Below are 23,915 nucleotides of genomic sequence, written 5' to 3' on the forward strand. Positions count from 1 at the left end.
CAGCAGAAGAGGAAAGCTCTCACATAAGAATATATTTTGTTGGGTCTTTTTAAATCCAATTTTACAGCTCATATAAGAGACCTCTAGCTAAAGAGGCTGGGGACTAGATTCCTGCTACTGAATTAGCAGCTATGTATCTCTGGCTTAGCATCAGGGTGATGTACTGCATCAGTTCACTGACAGTTTGATTTTGTCATGTGTCAGAGCTCTCTTTTGGCTGATTTGTGACAATTTCTGGCCTGTCCTCAGACTGAAAAAATCCCTTCTTGCATGTCTTATTTATGTATTTAGGCCATGTTAAGTTTCCATAAATGGTGTGCCACCAAGACCTTGGGGAGTGCAGGGTTTCTAATAGAGCAGGACTGAAACCAAGTGTTCCCTGGGCACTGAGAGCTGCTGCCCTATCCCTGGCCAGGCCAAAGAAACATTCTCTTCCTCATGCTTTTCTCCCTTTTCCTGTACTGGTTATTTTTAGAATCTCCTCACCTCTGCATGTCAGTTGTGGAGCTGTGTCACAGAAGATGAGAGTAGAGGCCAAATAGGTTCAAACCAGCCAAGCTTGGTGTTTTTCAAGGTTTTTAGATAACACTGCACAAGACATTTGTTTCTTTTCACATGTCCACAGCTACACACCATGGTATTGTTCCAGTTCCTGAAATGGAATAAGGTTTTATTTTTCAGTAATGAAATTCCTTCACACAGAACTTATTTTAAGAATAGATCTAGGGATAGAGAACCATCTGCTTGACCTCTTAAAGTTCTTGGAGTGCTGTAATTGCTGCGAGTACTTCCTTTGGTATATACAAGCCTGTGTAGATTTAGGTTCCCTGCCCTGGTGTCTGAGTGTCTCACTTGATAATGCACTTATTGTCACTGTTCTGGGGGTTTGGGGAGTGGACATGCAATGAAACTAATGACCTGTCCATGATGAAAACCCTGAGTCTGTGACAGAGTTGGTCTTTAACACAGGTCTGCTAAAAGCTGAGCTACTCTTTCAAGAACAGACTTATTTTGTATGGAAGAAGGTGCTGGGGTGAGTGTGTATGTGTGTACCATCCAGACCATTTCAGCACAGAATTAGCCTTACTAATTACTTGCCCTCCTTCCTTAATTGAATATTTACTTAACATTTGACCTCCTTTAATACATTCAAACAGTCTGAGTTGTCTTTCCCAAGGAGTTCAATCTTCAGCTCTTTATTCAGGCAGAATTCCCTTTATACCAGTTATGCTCCCTCTGGAGCAGGGCCAGCAGCTCCTGCCCAGGCTACACCACGGCCTTTCAGAAGGCACAATTTTTTTTTCCAACCTTGCCATTAGATGTTTTAAAGCATTTTGAGAGTTTTGCCTCAGTGAGGACAACAGCAGCACCCTGGAAGAAAAGGTTCTGTTTCTGTAAAAGACAGAGGTTTGTTGTAAGTTCAGCAGCAACTAAATAAAAACACATCAGGAGTTGTATAGAAAACTCTTATTCTCTGGAGATCTTTTTCCGGAGTCACAGGTTGAAGAAGCTTGGAGCACCCTGCTGAATGGATGCAGAGTGGGTACAGGTGAGATCTGACTGCATCTTGTGTTGCCATGTCTTTTAGAAAGAGAACTCTCTCTCCTCTTCCCACTTTTATTTCCTGTCCCTTTGCTCTTAAAGCTTCAGAGTCTCGTCTTCCCTCCAGGAGCAGCATCCTGGCATTATGGACTTGACTGATGTTTCTTCTTCTGTAAGAAGTTGCTGGTGTCAGAGTGGTTTTGAATGATAAAGAAGGCACACCCCAGGACAGTAAATGCTCGGCTGTGTTTGCAAACTTCCACAGGTGAGCAGTCAGTGGATGCAGCTTAAACTACCATGAAAGGACAACAGGAAGAGAGAGTGAATTTTTGAGAATAGCGTCATATTATATTCTTTTCTGAGCAGATAATTTATTCAAGGAGTGACAGATTGTCTTGTCTGTCTGAGGCACTAGCCTGCAACTTGGATTTAGCTGTGATTGCCACAGATTCCCTTTGCTGTCAATATGTAGTGTATCCAAGCATAAAATGAACCATTAGACCACATCTCAGAGGTGCTGTCTTAGGTTTGAATGGCCAGGATGAGAAATTTTGAAGAGCTGTTGCCTGCACCTGATTCACAGGTGCTCTCTAGGCTTTGGTCTGCAAATTCAGCACACTGTATTAGCACTGAATTTATATCCATATTGTATGTCCAGTTAGATATTAATAGCCTACATAGCAAGTGTCTTTTGGAGCAAGTGTAGGCTCTCCTGTTTGAATCAGCCAAGTAATTGGTTCCGAAATACAGGCACAAGAAAATGCTTGAAAACCAGATGAGAAAGGCTAGAGCTTACTCTGAAAGGTCAGGTATACAGGAATGCAAGGTTTACTCTGAGATCTAGTGCAGGAAGGAGATGTCCTAGAAATGGAGTATCCCATGTTGTAGGGAAAGTTTTTTCCAGTGCCAAGGGAAACAACAGAAAATCATGAACAGAGAAGCAATTTTTCAGGATTCTGACACTTGCAGTTTGCAGCTTCTTCCTGATACACTTCTGGCAGAGTTCCATAAAGCTGCTGATCTCTGTCAAATCCCTTGGTAAGTCTCACTTCTCCTCCTGAGTGCTGCTGCTTGTCAGAAGTTTGACCAAGGATGAAAAGGACCTGCTGGTAATTGACTTATCCTTGTTCTCAGTTCTTCACCATGACCAGGAGATGTTTGGGTTAACAGAAAGGATTCTGTTCACTTCTCTGAGCTTTGGCTGGTATCTCTATTTTAGGAAAGAAGTGTGACAGGGCTGAGCCTTATCACTGAAGGGGGAATTACACCCTTGTTGCTCTACCAGGTATCTTCTGAGCACCTGCAGAGAATGCACATCAAAGGCTGGAAATGCATGAGCAGTAACCTGTGGTTTCCTAGGGCTGGTACATATCCAGGAGTTAGTGAATTGGCTTCTCACACCCAGCACTGCAGTGAAATGCAGCTGGGTGAAGTTCTTGCAGTATAAATCTATTGTGATTCCTGCACTCTCTCACCTCTTGATTGTAACTCCTGCAAGCCATCTTTAGGTTGGAGGAAAGTAGATGCAAGCACAGTTTTGGCAGGTTGTGAGAAGGCAGCAGCAGCAGAAGCTCTGAGTATTTGAGCGAAATTGCACTATGGAAGGTCTGGCAAATACACAGTAATCACTTTTTACCTGTTTAGGGATTTCACAGAGGATCAATAAATTATCAAAAGTGTTTAAACTGGTAACTGTGAACTGAAAAGGTGAAGATGGAGGTGTAAGTTCCTTCTCTGATTTTTGAAGTGGCTCAGCTGCTTTAGAAATAATACTTTACCGTGTGTATTGCTCCTGGGGTTGGGGTGAGGTACAGTGAAAAGGATAAACTAGTCCAGTCACCTCTTGTATAGGTGCTCCAAAGCAGAACTGCTCATGGGCTGGTTGGTAGTGCGTAGGGGATATGCCACACCAGAGATAACACTCTGAGCTTCAGTGGCCAATTCTTAACTTATTTCTGGGGTCCATCTCAGCAGGAGCTCTCCTGAGTCCCTTAAACAGGACCTGTTCTGTTCTTACAGGGAAAGGGTTGGTTGGTTTTGCTTTCCAAGCAATTCGTTTTCTCTGTCTGTGGCCCTGTGGTGGCACATTGTCATAATAACTACAGGGAACTTATTTTAGCTGGAAAAATCAAAATGTCTGTGGGTTTGATCAGGCTGTCTGGTTTGATTTTAATGTGGGCGAAAACAAATTCACATACTACTACACAAAGCATCAACAGATATCAAAAATAAATCAACATATACCACAGAGAGATGATAAATATATACATGTTGACAGAAAAGGCAAACTACATCTCTACTGAAAGGCATTGAAAAAGGCGGCAGTAGAAATGAACAAGATAAATACAGTCATTTCATGAAAAGGCTTTAGGAGGAAACAATTTCACAGAACAGGAACAGCCCTGTGGACTTGTTTGCCACATATACAGACATGAACAGGCACAGACCCACACATAGGTGTACAGAAATGCCTCTCTAGTGACTATTATCTTGATTAACAGCTGGACTGGGAACTGTGACCTGCTTGCCTGAGCCTTTGAGATCTGATTTTTCAGCTGATGGAAGTCATCGCATCATTACCCAAATCTCTTTTTCAAAATCTGCCTTTCCTACTTAGTCCCTGGGCCCAGCACACTTTGCAGTCCATCTGTTCCTGGCTAAGAAGAGAAGGTAAAACCACATGGCGATAGAGAAGATTACCTTTGTGACAGATACTATCTTTTCAATATTGTGTACAGAGAGCTGAGAATACAGGTCCAGTCCCTCACCGAGGTTCTTACAATACCAGCACTAATTGACAGCAGATGAATTGGGCACACTTTTAAAACACAAACGTACAATTCCATCGTCGTCGTGCACCTTCATTTCTTTTCGTGTTGGGCTTTGGATATGTCTTCCATTTTGTAACCATTAAGGAGTGCTGATGTTGACCAGGCTGTGATGGCTGACAAGGATGCCCAGCGTAGCAGCGTGTGATGTGAAGTGCCCTTGTGCAGCTTCTGAGGCTGGGAAGAGTATTCATTTTCTGTGCACACGGGCTTTGTGTTTCATCTGTCCCTTCCCACACAAAAATGCCAGCTAATTATCATTCCCTCTAAAGTCTTTCCCGGTGTAGGTCAAAGAGCAGTGTGGGTTTCTACGTGCGGTTTTATACAGTGAAAATTTCCTCCGTCGCGTTTGAATGGCACATTTCTCTGGGGGGGAATTGCTCATGACACGGGAACAGGAGGTATGAGGGGGCTTCTGGGATGCTGCATGCCCGGAGCACCAGCTGAAACAAGGCACAAGGGAATTAGAGAGGATTAACACTGTCTGAGGGCCTTGGTCAGGAATCTGGCTGCTTGTGCAAGCTGATGCAGCAAGGACTCGCTCTCTCCCTCCCTCCTTTCCTCAGCCCCTGGTAGCTCTTGGTCGGGGGTTCCTTGCTATCACGCCCTCTCAGCATTAACAATCCCGACTCGTGCTCAGCCACTGATGTCACATCGTGCTTATCCGAGCATCCCTTGGCTTGACGTCAGAGTCAGCTGCTGTTCGAACCTGTCAGCCTCATTCCAGACTCGGTAATTATCCCACCACAGCGAGTGGTACTTACAGCTCATTTCCTCCTCTGCTCTTTGGGGAAGGACGTTATCTCCCAGCCACACTTTTCTGAAGGTTAAGATCTTTCTCTTCAACTAAGTGCAAGATCGTTCCTTTAATCATACCATTCTGCCTGATGTTTGTCAGCTTAACTAATGTGTGTCTCTCTGAGCTGGATTCCTCCAGTACTCATTCCTCCCAGGATTTGTGTCAAAGCATTAATTTGCTGTAAAATTTCTTTCATTCAGTTTAATTTCAGGACTGCTGCTCAGGCTTTTTCATTTCAGATCAGATCTCAAGACCTACATTTCACACTCTGTATCTGTGAGCGTGCCAAAAGTCACATTCCCTTCTAACAGCTGGGTTCCCAACTGATTTCAGGAGTCCAGGCTGAGAGAGCTGAGGAGTCCCAAATTACGCTGCCCTGGGCAGGTTTCTGGCTGGCTCTCAGACCACTAGATCATTTTTGTATGTAGATGTTGTGTGTGAGACACAGCACCATGTGCTGGTTGCATATTGCTGAGTTAGTTTTATGCATTGAGGGCAGAATGTAATAATAAAGCACATAGTCAAGAGAAGTGACTATTTGAAGTGTAACACTTGCTTTGTATCTTTGAGGCTGGAAATCCATCCTGTAAGGGTTTGCTGACAAAACTGGGTGATCCAGTGTCTCAAGAGTCTGCTTGCACTTAGCTGGGTTTTGACTCATGAATCAGAAATGAACAAGTGAAGTGCTGGCAGAAAAGTGCCTTGTTCTGATTTTGTGTCAGCTGTGCAGTCTGGGGTCACTGCCTGGATTTCAGCACAAGCCCTGTAGCAGTGGCACTAGCATCAGGCTTTGGCTTGGTGAATTTTCTGCACGTTCCATTTGGCTCTGGGCACTGTGTTTTCCCTGGTATATCCCTGGATATCCCTTGATGGCTGAGCTGCATGCTGTGACCTACCTACCAGTCATGGTTCACAGTCGCTCTGTTATCCCCACCCTTTCCATCTCCTTCCTGCTGGTCTTGGGTATTTTGTTTGTTCTTTGCATATGATTACACCTCCATTAGAATGTGACTGCAGATGTGACAGCAAGGAAGGTGCCGAGACAGTGTTTTCTGGCACTCTGTGCCCCACCTCTCTCCCCAGTTTTACTTCAAAAAATGATAATTATTCTGAGAGTAGATTCCATCTGTCTGATGTCTCACAACAGAAAGCCATGAGAAACATTATTCTGTGCACATTCCCTTCATATATTGATGAGAACAATCGCACACACCACAAGCTGCAGAGAGGAAGAATATTTTCACTGAAAAGGAATCCATGCTGCAGCACTTGTAGATAAGCCTGATGTTATCCAAATATTTTCCTCCTTGTTTAAAGGCAAATGGGCTGCACCCACATGAGCACTTGCCTCATGTGTCTCTTGAGATGTGGCTATTTTATGTTTTATTTGACTTATGCTAAGGGAGACGATATGGGCTGTGCCTCATTTCAGCTTGTCACAGCTTTTGCTAACAGCCTTGTTTTCCAGGCAGCCTTGATTTCATTTCTGGGAGCTGTGGAGGAGAAGGTGTTAATGCAGCCCTGCTTATTTTAGCAAGTGGGTGAATCAGTGGGTTTATGAAAACAGTTCAACGTGTTAACCCTTTGTTTCCAGAGCAACAAAAAGAAATCACTGTAGAGTGAACAGATGGCTTGGCATATTTTTAGTCTTGCTCTCTGTTCCCATGGTATTCCAGACTGTGTGGGATTCCCCATACACTGTAGTAAGATTGGTGGGCCCAGCCAAATGTCTTGTTTTGCAATACAGCATCAGAGGGAAGGAGGGAAACGGAACCCTGTTCAAATCAGCTCTGTTTAAGTCACTAAATGAAAGGTTCTCACATCATCATAGATGATGGGGGAGACTGTAGAGGCATCTTGGTCTTCATATGATTCTGGTGCTTGCTCATTTTCAGCTGCTGCATTAAGTTAGGAGGGACAAAATAAATGTAAGATATTGTTCTATGGGTATTGCCTTTATAAACAGTTGATGCATCCAAAGGTTTAGATGGCAGAGGAGAAACACCAGGATTTTGGTAGTCTCTGGCTTGAGATAGGATGGGGAAAAGTAGTTTCTGTAGCTGTGAACTACCTCTTTGGGATGTTTACTCTGAGGAAGTTCTGAAAACTTCTCAATTCCAGGCAATGATCCTTTCTGGAGTGAGGTCAGATTCAGAGCTATTCACATGCTTATGCTCTGTATAAAAGTTTATTGGTGATTCTCTGTGGTCATAAACCACGTTGTTCTGTAAATAGAGATGTTAACCAGTGAGGTGTACGGTGTGACAGAAAGGGTTCCTTAGGTGTAATGACTTTTGGATGTCAGCTATGGTTAGAAATTCTAATGTAAGGTATGTAACATGGCAAGGGTTGTATTTGTTGTTATCCCAAATCAGGTTTGTGTCATCACGTGTATTAAAGACTGCGAGTGATTTCTCAATAGGGAACAAAAATCATAGCATCAATTTTCCTAGCAATGCTTGGATTTCTGTTATGCACAAATATTCATTGAGGTTCATGGAGTATTATGTTCTCTTAATACCTTATTTGCATATTAGAAAGTTTTAAACTAATCCGTCCCTAATATGTTCTCTGTGCAGTGCTGTGTGGCTCAGTCTTTTGCTCTCAGAAGATAATAAAATGCTATTTGACAGAATTAAGAGAACAAGATGATGATAAGGGTCTGCCCAGTGGGGCCAGTTTCATTGCAGTACAGTACAGATTACTGATACACCATTTCTGATTCAGCAATTCATCTGCACTCGCCATCTGTTGCCCACCTGAGTCCAGGTAATGCTTACACAGAGCATTAATAACACATGAACAGTAGGAGCTTCCCTTTTTCCTCTGAGTGCCCTCAGCCACCTGCAAAGCCTCTGGAACCATCTCTTTCTTTCTGTGCCTGTATAATTCACTAATACCTTTCAGTCACTGGTCAAAACGCCACACTGTGGAGGTTTTCTCCATCTGGGCAATGGGTGGATATTTTTCTCCCAGTGGACCAAGGACACAGTTCATATTTGGAAGAAGATGCAACTTCATGTGTTGATAAACCCAGGAAGGGTCTGATGAGACTTTTTGTATTGGAGCCATTAGTAAATTATGTATTTGACAGATTTGGGAATTTGCTCAAAGTCAAGGCCAAGATTATTCAACAAATTTGCTTGTCATTGAGGATACGGTCCCAGAATCTGCCTTCTGATTGGTAAATTGGGTGTGCAGTTAAAGCAGAAAGTGCAGCAATCATTTCTGTTTACAGAAAGCTTACAGACAAGCCAACTTTCAGGCTTGAAGCCTGCAGATAAAGGGGCAATGACTGATGCTTGAAATCAAAATTCAAAGCCATTGTTTCCAGCAATGGTGTATGTCCCTGCATGCTTTGGGATCACACAGCAGCTGATGGAAATTCATGATGCTGTTTGCAGTGATATGAATTATTTACAATGCACAGTCTGTCAGAGCTGAATGGTGAGGGCAGGCAGTTGGCTGGACTCCTCATCCCCAGATGCTGCTCTCCCACTCCTTATGTGTGTGACTGGGAACATGGTCCTTTGTGTGCTTTAGGATCAGGTTCGAGGAGAGCATCAGGTTATTCAGTGTGATGTCCTGAAATGGTGACAGCTCAGCTTTCAACCCACTTACTCTAGGCAGAGTAAATCTTCCAGGTTTACCTCACTGTCTTCTCAAAAAGCCTCAGATGGGGACTCCAGTTCCTGTTCATAGTCCCAGACCCCTTCTGGTTTATAGTTCTGATGGTAAACAGTCACGCTGATAAAAAAATTGTGCTTTGCTTTTAATTGGAATTTGTTCAGTTTTATTTTGCATATAATGGTTCTTTATGGCTTTCCTCTGCTAGACTAAAGAGTCTTTTAGAACCTGCAATTCCCTGCTTTCAGAAGTCTTTATACCCAATAACAAATCACCATTTTGCCAAATTAAACAGAAAAACTCTGGTTGGTTGCATAAGGTGTTTCCACAGCACATATGTCAGTTCTCTGCAACCTGTCTGAGTTTTCAGCATCTTTTTGACAGTGGATGCCACAACTGTGTGAGTGCTAGTTTCTCCACTGTGATGTGAAATAATTTCCCTCATGCTGCTTCCCTGAAATCCCAGAATATCAGAGATGTCTCATTCCTTTCCCCTCCCTCTGTAAATCCCAGCTTGTCAAAAGGCAGCTCTTCTGACTGGGGAGCTCCAATATCCAGGACCACATCGATGCCAAGGCCACCTGAACCCAGGGGCTGTTCAAAGAGCCTGGGGTGGATCTTGGTGGTGGCTGCACTGCCTGGCCCTGCTCAGCTGGAACAGTTCCTGCATCTGCATTTTTGTGCTGTGAAGGTGTAAACTTACACCCCTTCCCCAGAAGATTTCTGCTAAAATCAGGGCAAGTGCAGTACTGCTGCTCCCTGTATAAATCATGTGGCAAGCTCTCTTAGTTCCACCCTGCAGCATTTACAGGTTCATCTCCTTTTGCTGTTTTTTGAGGTTTCTCACAAACGCTCCTGCCTCAGGAGATCCTGCCCAAATGTCACTGCTGCAGCACAGTCTGACCTTTCCTGCAAGTGTTTGTCTTGCCATTGTCACAGCTCCCTAAGGGAGGTTGTCACTTTGGGGTGAGATGTGCTCACAGGCTCCTGCAGTATGAAGGCAAACTGCTGAGACGAGTTGTTTATTTCAAATGGCATCTTCAGGCTGTGACTCCCATCCTGCTGCAAGGTTTCAGTGGGTAGAGTCGGTGTGGGGTCCCTCTGAACTCAGTTACACCTAAATCTTACAAATTTTCTACGTGTTAACAAAATCTCTTCTGTACTGGTCAGTTTTTATAGAAAACTAAGTGAGGTCACTAGAGGTCTGAGTTTGTTCTTGCCTGGAAATGGAAGCAGGATTCAGTTCCAGTCTGAAAATCTTTGCTAGAAAAAGTACCTGGCTGTTTTGGCAGCATTAGTACGAGAGCTGGCCAGGAATCCAGGGAGGGTTCCTTGGCTATTCAATACAGGTGTCTGTGTAATGGACTCACTTGCAGGAAAAGATCAGTTCCAGAAAATCTCTTCTGAGGTCTGTCAGCGACTTTTCTCCCCTTCCTCCACTCCCTCTGCTACAAACACCTTTTCTGTTCTTCTCTTTGAAGTGTTCCCAGCTTCCTTTCATGTGTCAGAAGGCAGCATGGGGCAAACACCCCTTCCCAGGGCAGTCAGGATAGCTGGGAAACCCAGCAGAGATGAGGAAAATGCTTTTGCTGACATGAGCTGCTATTACAATGGAGAAACATGTTTGCATTGAAAGGATAATCACCCATTCATCCAGGCAAGTTGAACAATACAGACAGAGGTTTGGTTTTCTCCAATTGTTTCCCAAAGCAAAAATGATTTATGTCTTCTCTCTGAGACCATTGGATGTCTGCTGAGGGGTTCATTAGAGACACCCTTGCAGCTGCCAAAAGTACCAGCTGGATTATTGAGCATGCAGCTCATTTTTTCTGTCCTTGTCTGCTTCCTGCAATGAAGAACCAGTTTGCAACCCAGACCTTGTGTTGTGTGTCCCACATGGTGGGGACTGCTCTGTGCAGTGTCTGTCCCCAGCCCAAAACGCTGCCTCTAACTCATCCTGATGGCTTCTGATGTTGAGCTCTGGAGCACATGGTATGTTTCCTGTGATGCCTGTCGGTATCACAAGAGTCACATAGTCATTTTAGCACTTTGTTTTAGCAGCAGCTGGGTTTGGAGTCCTGTATTCCTTGCAATGGGCTCAGCAGTTTATTTGCCACAGCAGAAACTGGGATTAATTTTAAGTAATGCCTTCAGTCTGGAAATAACTAGGAAGAGATTCTTATCCCAGAAAGCTCCTGGTAAAAATGCATGACCAAGTGCACTGCAGGCTCAAAACTCTGCAAATATGCAGGAGTTTATGTGCAATACATGTGTGTATATTAATGCACAAACTCCATGCAAATATCCCCCTAAAGGTTGTCCCAGTCGACAGAAATCCTTGTGGCCACTGATCTGTGCTGGGAGCTGTGCTGATGAGCACTGGCTGAAAATGGGAGCACTGCTGGTGCTAATTCCAGCAGACTGTTCCTTTAACTCTTCATCGTCTCCTGCACTGATGTCAGTTATTTGCATAATAAAATCTAATTGAAAACCTGCAAATTAGATTGAAGGGAAACTGGAGACTGAAGCACTATGCTCAGGTGATAATTTCATTTGCTGTTAAGACATTGCTTAGACCTAAATGTGGACATATTCTCTGTTCCTCCATAATACACATCTCCAGGCACACAACATCATGCTTAATTTAATTTTAAACGTGTAATTGTATATGTGTGAGCAACTGGTAGACTCAAATCAATGGGTCAACTTTGAGAAATAAATTTAATGTGCCACATTCACTGGGAACACCCAGTGACACTACTGTGTTATAGCACAACATTAAATAGTGTAGGGACTTACCAGCTGCCTGCAGGAATCTGTACATTAAAACCACAACACAATTTGTTGCCTCTTAGCAAAAGACCTACAGGAAAGAGAAATCTCTAAAGCAACCTGCAAGGATCTGAAATGGTATTTAGTGACATTACAGTGATGGGAGCTTGCTGTGTGTCAGAGAGAGTTACAGGCTGATCCTGTAGCCCAGAAGACTGGTGTGTGATTAGATTCTGTTGCTGTATCAGTGAGGGGACAGATGCTCAGTGGCCTCACCAGGGTCTTCACCAAAGCCTCTGGTCCCAGGCTGAGTTACACCAGGTGACACATCTGCCACTTATTTAAGCTGCTGCAGTGGCCAGGAAGATTTTCAGCTGCAAAATCATGCTGTTCCAGCCTCAGCAGCCTGTTTGATTCTACTGCTTTGAATGCACCAACAGATTGTCTGAAGAAGGAAATTTCTGCCATGGCGTCATCCTTCTGTAGCATTGATGCTGTTTGTGAAGGTGAGCAGTGATAACCAACCCGGCTTCTCTGTATCAACTGTGTCTCTACTTAATTGGTTTCAATCAGGATTTCCAGCTAGTCTGGTGTACATTAACAGCACACTGCAGTTTCTGGTGAAGTGGCTGTGTTTTGGAAAAACTGATGTGTCTTCTGCTGCTATAAATTAGAGGGGCTGCAGCAATCTCTCGTGATACCAGGGGTAGGAATTTGATCATGAGTCACACAGTAACTGAGATCTGCCCCGCTGGCAGGACTGCAGTTGTTGAAATCTTCTGCAATATGAAAGCTTTAAGAAGATTTCTAACTTGTCCTAGGCTCTGAATGTCTCATATAATTCCTTATTTGCTCTGCCTACATGAGCTGATTTTTTATTTTCCCTAAGAAAAGGAGAAGGGAAAGAATTCAGTGCAAGGATCAGATCGTGCCTTTCTCATTCAACATAGAATTTTGGATATGAGTAAAAATTTGATCATATTCTCATCCAGATTTTCTTGTTCCAAATGAGCCCTTTGGGTTATCATGGCATTTACTGGCACAGAGGGAATTCATAAGCACTGAGAGAATCTGAAGGAAGAAGTGTCATGCGCACACATTAGTGCATTATCTGCAGGGCTTTCAGAAACTGCTGGGGTTTTTATAGCATGTGAGAAAAAAAAACAGCCACACCAGAAAACTGAGAAACTGGGTCATCTGGATTCATTTGCTGCATCTTTCCAGCTTGGCTTTTGTTGCTGCTCAGGCTGATATATCTGAGCTCACATGGATTGTGCTGCACCAGGACTGTACAGGATCCTCCGTGCCTGCTGTCCCTGCCTCCTGTGCCCATCTTGGTCATCCTCCTGGGTGTCTGCAGGGTTCAGACCAAGGTCAGGGTTGTGTTGCAGCTGGTTGTGAGTTCTTAGAGCAGCAAGAGCCTCAGTGAGGCCTCAGTGCCTTTTTGGGGTCAAATGCCAATTTTGTGGCTGTGTTTAAATTCAGTATAATCTCATTTTATAGTGAGTAGTGATCAGAAAGGGTAAACTGTGAAGCTGAGATTGTAAGCATTGCTTGTTTACATAGTGTGCTGAACACAATCATTCTCTGCCTCATCACATGAATTTATTTTTTTACTGTAAATTCTCCTGTACAAAATGGTTTTCTCTGCTGTGTCAAGGTAGTTTTGTTTTATCCCAGATGCCCAGTGAGTTTTCTCCTGTAATCTGGATTCTTCCGGGAATGAGTCTGCTGTGGCTTGTGCACATCTTTGTATGCCCTTTCTCCTTCCCCAAGAGCTTTGGATAAGAGGGATGGGGATCACTAAGGTTTTATGTTCCTGTGAGCTGCATGCACAGCAAGCGCTCCTAGGGAGAAAGATTCTGTTAGCACTCTGCTCTAAGATGAGAATGTAGCTCACAGATTCAGCCCTTATTACTCTTGAGATCCACACAGAAGAGTATTGATGTGTCCCAGGTGAAGAAGTTTTGGTCAGAGCACACACCTTACTCAGCACCAGATAATCCAAACTAAGACATTATTTCTCCTTGCAGAATGATTTGTTGGCTTATTCAAGTGAAATCTTCCACTTGTGGTCTTCTGTAGAAGATACAGGCTATACCTGAGCAACAGACGATACAGCAAGCTCAACACATATTTTATGATCTTTTCTTTTAGGTGGAAAAACTAGCAAAGTACTTGGACCCAAATGATTTGGGAAGAATCAATTTTAAGGACTTCTGTCATGGAGTTTTTGCTATCAAAGGTATGTGCATATTTCTTAAAAATAATCCCCTTCAGTTCCACTAATGTTTCTCTGCTTGCAGAAAATGTAATGATCAAAGACATCCTCTCTTTTGACTGCAGTTATTTGTAGTGACAGTGCAGCAACTCTGGGAACAGAGCTGGGACATTTTTCCTTCCTATGCATCTTAATGGTGAGCAGTGCTGGAGTTCCTGCATCCACTGGTGCTTGTTCTTTGGTTTGCTGTTAATTTTCATCAGAATAAATGTGATGTGGTTTAAAGGCAAAGAGTAGCTTTGTGGTTAGCAGGCAGTGCCCAGGTCTGATACTTCCAGGTTCTCGTTTGGTTCTGCTGTTGATTCACCTCAGGATGTCAGAGGGCCCTCGGGCTTTAGTTTCTCTTCTAGGAAGACTATTGTACTCTTCTTGAGGTATCTATAGTTAATTCAACTTTCCAGGGTACCTGGAGTCATGTACTGGAATAAAAAGGATTAATTACAGGTTGGCCATGCAATCTCTGAAGGTAGAGACTGGGTGGATCAAATCACCTTGTTTGCAAGGAAACAGTCCTGGGTAGAAGAGTCAGAGGTTGCTGTGCTTTATAGCTTAGCCAAGGGGCAACAAAGCAAACGGTGAAGAAGGACTTGGGCTGCTGATTAGTTTTCTAACTTCCCATAGTGGAATAATCCACCCTTTCCTCTTCCAGACACATGGTGTGTCTTTTGTAAAGTGTTGGAGTGCTGTCACAGCCCAGAGGCTTCACTTCAGGGACAGGGGGAATGTCACAGCGATTGTGGTTTTGATTCCAGGAGAAGCCTCTGGAGAGTCTGCTGCGATGAGATTATTATGAAGCCATAATGATGCAAGACTAACACCACAGCAATTTTAATTAAAGTTTATGGCAGCCAAAGACAGTGTGTAATTAGGTAAAACTGCAGTGAGGAGCTGCTGTCGTCCATGTTCTTGGAGACACCGTCCAAGGTGACACTGATGTGTTTGAAGAGAAGGCAAGTGAAAGCCCAGAAGGGAAGTTAATACCTTAGTCCATAGACACTAAAGTCTGCAGTGGAGGTTCTCCTTGAGCAGGAAATGCTGTGGCCAACTAAGGTCTTGGTTAAGTAAGATACAGGCTCTCTAAATCATCTGGTAGTCCTCTGTAATTCACAGTCTAAAGATGTGCTCAAATGCGCAGAATATGATCAGGAAGGGATAGAAGTGACCCAGAACATCTCTTCTATAGTAGCTGTGCCCCTGTCCATGGTGGGCAGTACCCTCAGTGATGGAGTGCCACCTGTGTTTCCTTTACTGTGAGGGGCAGTGTGTGCATATTGACAGTTCCCAGGGTGATGGTGCCTTGGGAGTTTCCATCCTTGTTCCCCTCATGGGAACTGATTTATGGATTCATATCCCAGGGCCTAGTCCTGCAAAGATGTGGCTGAATCAAACTCTGGAATATCTTGTACTCCAAGTTTACAAATAACTTAAAGCTGATACATGGAGTGAGTTATCAGTAGGGTCCAAATCATTTGTGTGATGGTTATTTGTGTGTGTGTATGTGTGAACAGATGCAGAGAAATTACCCAATCCTGCAGCATCACCCAGAGCTCCCTTTGCACATCATTAGCATTTCAGCACTTACAGTGGCAGTGATAAGTGTGTATCATCACAGCTGCAGCTCTATCTATTTCTGATAAGACACTGTGCTGCATGTTTTCACAGCATCCTTTTAGAAAAGCTGGTTCTATTGCTCACCTCACAGCATGGAAATTTTGTTGGTCTTTGGCTACCAGCCATATCTCCTTAAAAATGAAACTGCTCTTATTAAAGTTCAGAAAGGGTATGTCTGCCTTTCAGAATGGAAAGCCTCCACCATGTTGTTACCTCTCATTTTTCAGTGCAGCCACATCCCAGGAGTAGCATCAGGCTTGTTACCAAACAAAAGCAATTTGTCTTGGCAGCAACAGATTATAAATATGATTCTTTGACATCTCAGCCTATTACAATGGCTTGGGGCAATCAGATTAATAGAGCAAAATGAGATGCTACTATAAATCCAGTGGGTTTTTCTGTAATGAGTATGAAGCTGTGCTATTCTTAGCACTGGAAGCCAAATATGTTAATTGAAGTTTTACTATCCTAATGCCTTGTATTTCTTATTTATGAGTCTTCAAATTAATTTGTCTCATAGATGTCTGCCTTTTTTAGGATGCTGAAGAAATTGCTGCACAGAAGGGATACAGTGACAAGGAGTTTTGGTAGTTCAATGCCTTGAATTTCTTTGTCATGAGGTTTGAGGCTTTAGAACAACAGCTTCACATCAGAGTTGACCTCTGATGATGTTGGTTTGAGCATTTCATATCCAGGGATGGATCTTAGTGAAAAGCTAAATGTTGAAACCTGAAGAAATCCCAAGCCTCAGAGCATTCAATGCTGCTCTGTAACTGTTTGGTAGCAGCTCTCACTGCAAGGAGAAACTCCTATCCTTGGATCTAAAATCTGCAGCTTGGCCTCTGTCCTCCATAAACCAGGGCATTTTTCATTTACTCTTGCATGGTACAAATAAAGTGTTGTGTTCCTCTGCAATTGGACATCAAGCCTTGCCTCCTCCTTAGTGCTTTAGAGCTGGATATATCTCATGCACCTCTAGAGCAGTTGCTGGGACCATCAGGGGCAAAAGGCAATTAATTTTCTTCAGCTGCTGAGTGGCAGGAGCTGTGGGGAAGGATTTGCTGAGGAGTCTTACTGATGGTAGGGACCTTTGGAAGTGATAGAAAAGACTTTTTCAAGTGGAGGTAAATATGTTAGAGGGGAGAAGTGTGTTGAAGGAGCTCACTCCCACCTTGTCTCTGTGGGTGGCACACTGGACAGGCATGGTGCTGCCTATTTCAGAAAAGCTTTGCTTCTTTTTGCTGGTCTTTTCTGGACTAAAGGACATTGCCTCAGTATCTGTGCTGAGCTCCTGCTACCTCGGCTGCTTTCCCTGAGCAATTAGGCTCTGCCAGAGCCAGGGGTAGGCATGCCATCAAATTTAAAGCTTTGCAGCAATTTCATTGCAATGCCATAATATGAAGTCTTTACTTCTGCTGAAGCTGCTGTCTCTATCTGCTCACTTCAGGGCTTTATTTCTAATAACTGTGTCTGTCTGGAGAGCAACTGCCATGAAATAACACCTGTAGCCTCTTACTGAGCTGCTGTGTCAAAGCCAGTACAGCCTAAGGAGTGGCAGTGCTTAGAGACACCAAGAGCAGCCAGAACGTCACTCAAAGGCTGAATTCCCACTAATTTCAGCAGGGTCAGCATGGGATCCATTACTGTTTGCTCAGCAGAGCCAATGGCTGATTTTTCTGTAGTGAATTTGTTGTACTGATCCAGTAAATATTTTCTGCCACTTGTAATACTTAAAGGCTTGAGTGGAGCTGTTACTTCTAACGTGCTCTGTGGGCTGGTGGGTTCTGCAGTCAAACGTTTGCAGGACCAGGCTCTTTCTATGTGTAGCAGGCTCTGATTAAGTCTGACCTGTTACTCATATTTTAAGATTTATGTTGGCTTTTCAGTAGTCTCTTTGCTTTGATATTTGGCTTAAAAACACCCAAACCTTGACAGATAAAGGGGGAGCTCCCCCTGCTGCCCTTGGTGTTGCAGCTCAAAGAGATGAAAGGGTATGGTACAAACACAAACTAAACCAGAATTAAAATATAAAGGCAGATGTCTTCTGCCTCCAGAGCTTAATTTAACCATGAAAACAGCACTGACTGCTGTGTAGTAATTGGAGGGTCATGGCTTTCGTAACGGGAGAGACTGAGCCATGTTAGCACAGAGCACTCCTGCAGTAATGAACCTGTGCTTTAGATAGTCACTGTCTTTTGAGATGAAACCAAATAGCCTCTTTTTCTCCTGGAGCAAGAGAGTCTTTCGCTCATCTTGTAGAAGTTTTAAGGACATTGGAGTTACGCTCTGTTACAGTATTTGAAAATAGAAAGTTGTATGAGCTCCTTCATATTCACTAACAGGGTGGAAGAAGCACAGCTGTGAATTTATACAGTTCCCCACCTGCAGCAATAGCAACCTTTGAATCTCAAAATAGTAACGCAGACCATTATGTGCCTTCAAAAATCCAGCTCTGTGCTTCCCTAGATCCTTAGGCACCTAATTACTGCAGCTGGCTGGAAAGCTTCTAGAAGCAGGTTTTATGTGAACAGATAAAAAGCAGATATGTTTCTCTGTGATATGTTTCCTAGCAATTTTGATGAAAATTCCAAAGCAATTTTGATGAAAATTGCCCAAAGTTTCAAAGAACTGTTCCAGAACGAATGTTGGATATTCTGGCATCTCAGACTGTGACAGGTTATTTGAACTGTAAAAGACTATTAAAATAATAAAGTGTGAAATCTGACAGGGCTTTTTCAAAACAAAGTTTTCCAAAGCAGAGCATTTCTGGCCTTCTGTTTCACTGGAGATTTTTTTTAATATGCTTTCATAGCTTCCTTCATATGCTCCAAACAAACTTATTTCTCACAAAAGCAATGCCAAGTTTTGACCATCTCCTTCAATTAACTTTAAAATCTAATTTGCAGTCCCACAGCTGAGAAGTGTATTGTACCCTGAAGATTCAGCAGGGAATAAGAGATGGATATGCTGCAGGCATGTAAAAGGGAGTCTGTTTCTGAGATACCAGCATTTGTTTTGTGTCCCAACACCCAAGACCAGGAGAGCTGCACTAGCACAGGAATTTCAGCAAAGCCCTGCAGAAACCCCCAAAGTCCTGATGAACCCATTTAGGCTCATGCTGTGGATCTCAAACTTCACAGCAGGCCATAACTGGAGATGATCTGATGGTTCTATCCATTTTATTAAGAATAACTTCCTGACAGGAGAGGTACTTGGGATGGCTCCAGGGAGAAGGAATGTCAGTAAATGTGAAGAGCTGAGCTCTCCTGTTGTAAATTACACTGTAGCTGCTCAATGAACTGAAGTTGGTTACTCCTAAAAGTACTTGAAGTTTTAAACTAGGTTTTACTAAATACAGCCTGGAACTACAATGAGTCAATACACCACCAAAGATCCAAGAGCAGATAAAGTGAAAAGCTGTTGCTGTTAGGAAAATTGCCAGAAACCAACTACATTCAATTAGGTAACCAGATTTGATTTCCTATGGTATTAAAATTGCTTAATTGCCTGATGTGGTATGGGTTAAGTCTCCTTCTTGGAGCATTCACAGGAAACAGCTTTGCTGAAATTGAGTTTAATTGTGGCCAGAATGTCCGTTTGCAAACTGACTGTCAGGGTGTGAAAACGATTTTTTAAAAATGAAACTGAATGTAACTTTGAAAAATTATCTCATAAGAGAATCATCTCTAGCAGCCTGAGTGAACTGAAGAAGGTAAATGTTTATGTGTTCCCTTTCAGTGACTTGTCATTTATTGGATTGTTACTCCCAGATGAGCTCCTCTTTGGGAAGTGACACACCATTCTTGTCCACAAACTCTCCACCCAAGTGTGCATTTAACAGCTTCATTTATTCTCTGTTCAGTACCATGTGAGAATCTCACTTTGCTGCGAAAGTTGGAAAAGGAGAATCCTTCTGCCTGTTATCCAAGTCACACTCCTGAGATGTTACTTGTGGCTTCGTTCACCAGGTCCTGCCTCCAACATATGCCTGTGTGTGTGAGACAGGAACAGCACAGTGACCCCTCGTTCCAGACTTCCTTCATGTCTGCTCACCTTTTCTGGTTTTTTTTAGTGCTTTTTTCCTCTGTAAAGGACTCCTCCCCTTAACCACAACATATCTTTGTCCCTTCATACGTTATTCCTGTATTTAAAACCTAGAGGAGAGCAGCTAATGGTACAAACCTGTGCAGTTCACACTTTCTTACGCTATGCTGTTTCCTCTGGCTCACCTGCCTCCTGAAAGGGTTTTGGTGTGCAATGTCACAGCCAAATGTATTGCATTAGTGATGGGATGGAAGGGAAGAGTAACTGCTGGATAATTGCAGCTTCCAAGTGGGATAGTGCACAACACATGCTGGGAAGGTTTCACACAGTCCAAAATAACTTGGGCTGACATTCCTGCCTTCTGCAGCTCCCCGTGCCAAGTGCAGTCACTGGTAATTAATGGGGAACGAGGCATTTGGTGATTTCAGTGTTTCTATATTTGTCTCTGGTTTTCAGATGAGGGAAGGACTGAGGGAAACAGATACTGATTTTTCCAGCTCTTAATGTGGTTGTTAACAAAAGCAAACACGGAAGCTTAAAATCTCCCCTTGCAGGGCAGAGGTATTTGGTTGCCAAACAATGAACACTCTGTGACAGGGCTTTTTGTGAAGGGGAATTTGTGACACTCAGGCATTGCTCCAGTAACATTTTGACCAAAGAAAATTAGAAGCAGCTCCACTGATACTAATGTGCAATAGTCTCATGCCAAGCCTGAAAATCCAGTGTTTGACTTCAGATTTTGGGTTTCTATCTTGCAGAATAATTTACCAAGCCAAGCAATGTTCAGCTTTCAGTTTCATTGCAGTGTAGTATATCTGTGCTGAGAGCTGGCATTAGTGTAAATAGTTTAATTACTTATCTAAGAGCTACACACTGAATAAGTGCTGGGCAGAACTCTAGAGGCAGAGCTTTATTACAGCTATTTAAATATATTCCAGATCTGGCTTACAAGCTTTTATGTATACAGCTTGGTTACAAACCTTTATTTCTTCCTCTATTGTCCGTGCAATGTCTGAGAAGATAAACTCTCAGCCTGACCATTTGGTCTCATTTCTCTTTGCCAGGCTGTGAAGAGTTACTGAAAGATGTCCTGTCTCCTGAAAACTCAGAGCCTCAGCACTATGAGCCACAGTATGTTGATTACTATTACCAGGTAAGAGAAGCACTAATTCTGTCTCATGTTACTGGGCTGAGGAAGCCTCTGGAGTGATGTGTAGTTGGGTGTTGTAAATGCTGTTGTTTTCCTTGGCCTACTGTCTCTTCCTTCCCAGATTCATCGTTGTTAGCAAGCCATCCACACTGGTTTAGCTGCATTTAACACGGGGTAGCTGTCAGCTGCTGTGAAAATATTTAGCATTTGGATGGTGTTCCTCTTGGCTGTGAAGGGAGATACAAGCTCGCTGGCATCTCACAAGTGCAAAGCACTGATTTGTATCTAATTAAATCAGTCAAACTTTGTTGGTGAACAAGTCCTTAGGGACCTTCTGCAGATAAACAATGGGCTTAGCAGCTGTTGGGAAGCAGAAATAACACATCTTTGGAAACCTTGATAGTATTTTGGCTGGTTGGTGGGTGTAGTGTGTTTTCAAGCCATTAAAGGTCTTCATATGGATCCTTAATTTGACAGTGTCTGTGCAGTCTAACAACCAAAGCAGTGTTAAGTTTTCTTTTAAGCATTTCTTTGTCTCTCTCCTTCACTTTACTTTGGTTTCGATCACCCCCACTCATGTAAATCCTGAAGATTAAAGGTGCAATTAGCATTGTACATTCCGAGAATTGCGTGTCAGTGATGTTAAGAGATTTCCAGGGATCCTGGTGTCAGCAGGGGAAGCATTTTACCTTCCTAGGTGGTGAGGTGTGAGAGCAATACTCACGTATTGAGGAAAGACAAGCACACTGTGTTACATCCCTCCCTGGTGTTACACAGAATGGTTGCCACTGCTCATACAAAAAGCGCAGAGACATTTTCTTCACCTCAGTGTCTGTCACCACTCTGCTTGTTTCTAAACTCCTGGGTTTTTTGTAACTGATGACATAGTACCCACCATGGTGTTACTTGGTTACCTTAATAGATACCATAAACCAAACTCCCTGTTCTGCAGTAGCTGATGGAGGCTATAAAATGAAGATGTTTCTCTGTGCACACTTGATGTTCCCCTGCTGCTGTGCAGATGTTGCAGGCTGGTTCTGACACTCTTTGCGGGCAGGTGACATGGACCTTGGGTCTTTGTTCCTCAGGGATGTCACATCTGCTGTCAACCAAAGATGTGCTGGGGAGCGAGAGCTCTTGAAGACAAACTTGAGATGGCTGCAAACTTCACCTCTCCTGCCAGCTGTCCTTGGGGGGAGCCTGAGGATGGGAATTGTGGTTGCTAATCCTGATAGCAGCTGATGAGTTTCCCGTTTCAGGGCTGGAATTCTGGCTGTAGGAAATGGAGGGGGTAGAGGGTGACCCTCTCTGTTCAGAAAGAGCTGCTCTGGCAGTACTGTGGTAGACACCTTGCTGATCACTCCTCCTGATGTCAACCAGCCCCCTTGTTGTCCCTGCAATGAGGGGCACCATTGCAGTGTTTGCCCACTATAACTGGGCCAAAGCAGGATTCGTGCAGCCTGGGAGCAGGACCAGGTCCTTCCCCACGTTCCCACAGGGTGATCTGCCATGGTGGGGAGAGGACAGGGAACAGTGCACGTTGTTGCACAGCTCCTCTGCCCCGCCGCAGGGGGGCTCGTTCCATCTCCTACCTCCAGCTCCTCCGGCTGCAGTTTGGAAACTGTTCGCTAGATGTCAGTCAAAGACTGGGAAAAGGCTGGGAACAGCCTGCTTTGCCTTGAGGTTCCTCTGCTACGGCACAAAGTTGGAGTTTTCAGGCTGATGAAACACAAGAGAATTGAGGGGCAGGTGGATTTGAGATTGTCACCATTCATGACAGTTGTTCCCCCTTCTGAAGGAAACTCGTACTGAAAACACACGATCTGTCCTTGCATCCCCCAGACTTTACTGACTGTGAATTCCTGGTGCTGTAGTCAAGTTTATGGACAGCTCCCAATGGCATAATTGTACTTGCCTGTCTAATCTGATTTTCACCCCATTATACCCTTTGCATGTCTGTCTAATTCTCAGGTGAGGTCAAATTCTCAGGCAGCAGAAGGATAGAACTGCTGTGATAGCACAAATAGCTATTTTAGAAGGGAATGCATCTTTTTTTGTTCCTCCCAAGGGATTGTGCTTACACAAAGGCAGGTACTGAGCTGGTTCATTGTTATGCTGTCTCTGTAGTCACATGGTGATTTGAGAGGAAGAAAGGGAGATTTATCCTTGCCATGTATTATTCCCTCTGTCCCCTGCTTCTACTTTTCTTTCCCCTCCCAGATGCCCACTCCCTCTGTTGTAGTTTTCTGAAGCCCAAGGGCAGCAAACTGAAGAGTTGAAGGTAATTCCAAGAAGTGGGATGAAGTGGCAGGAGCCACAGTGTGGGGCTGATCCAGCTGTTTATATACATGCAGTCAAACGGGGAAGAAGAAGCCTCCAGCCTTTAATTGCAACCAACTGGGTGCAATTAATTTAAATTGATATGTAAAATCCCTTGACACCAGGAGCTTGGGGCATTTCATTTGACATTTTCTAAATGGTCTGCTTTTGCTTTTTATTTTTCTTCAGTGCAAACAAAAGCAAACGGTGACAAATTTTTAATGTCTGAAAACTTGGTATAAAAAGGGAGAAAAAAATCCTCTTGTATACGCAGTTCAAAATGCAAAGACCATTCCATGAAAGGTTCCTAATGGTCTATATTGAGAGACTGTGTGATGATATTTCAGGTAAATGCAGAGCTGTTCCTTTGAGTCTGTTAAGGTGTGATATGCAGAATGCAAAGAGCAGCACTTAAGTACTACAGGACTCTCCATTCAGAGGCATCTCCCACTGACTTCCATCAGCATTGATACAAGAATATGTTTCCTCTTTGGACCAGAGAAAGTTGGTCCAGAGGAACTTAGGAGGATGGCATTGCAGTTAGGAGTTAGCAGTTGTGGAGCCCCTCAGCTCCTGGACCTACAAATAAACCTGCCCCATCTGTGTGTGAATTCAGAACCTGTTGATTTGGTTGAGGTCTGGATTGTGCTCCTTTTGAGGCACTGCTTCAGCCAAGTTCTATTTATTAGTATCGTTCCTGTCTCTTATAGCCTTAGAGAGATAATAGTAAAGTTCTGAGTTTGTCAGAAGCAAATTTATCAATCCTGAATTCCTTTCACAGCATTTGCTGCTATGGCCGTAACTCTTGTTTTGGCTTCAGTTTGAAAGGAAACAAAAGTCCCCCTAGTCCAGTTTGCTTTGTGGCAAGCTTGTGGTGGCACTTCAGAGCCCTTGGGTAGCCTTTTGGAGATGGCAACCAACACAAAGTCCGGGTCTGAAGGA

The 23,915-nt window shown here is 43.6% G+C and overlaps 1 protein-coding gene across 3 annotated transcripts in view; it reads left to right on the forward strand.

The window, feature by feature from the left end:
- The window catches only part of RAB11FIP4 (RAB11 family interacting protein 4), a 106,869-nt gene that overhangs the window by 20,887 nt on the left and 62,067 nt on the right, over nt 1–23,915 (forward strand). For 2 of the 3 annotated variants that reach the window (XM_071574007.1, XM_071574009.1), the window contains exons 2-3: nt 13,726–13,813; nt 20,569–20,657. In XM_071574007.1, the coding sequence (XP_071430108.1) occupies nt 13,726–13,813; nt 20,569–20,657 (177 nt within the window). Of the gene's footprint in view, nt 1–1,789; nt 1,808–13,725; nt 13,814–20,568; nt 20,658–23,915 lie in introns of those variants that run through there. The other variant, XM_071574008.1, reaches the window with a different exon arrangement.

Source organism: Pithys albifrons, chromosome 19 (genome assembly GCF_047495875.1).
Source record: "Pithys albifrons albifrons isolate INPA30051 chromosome 19, PitAlb_v1, whole genome shotgun sequence".
Classification (NCBI taxonomy): domain Eukaryota; kingdom Metazoa; phylum Chordata; class Aves; order Passeriformes; family Thamnophilidae; genus Pithys; species Pithys albifrons.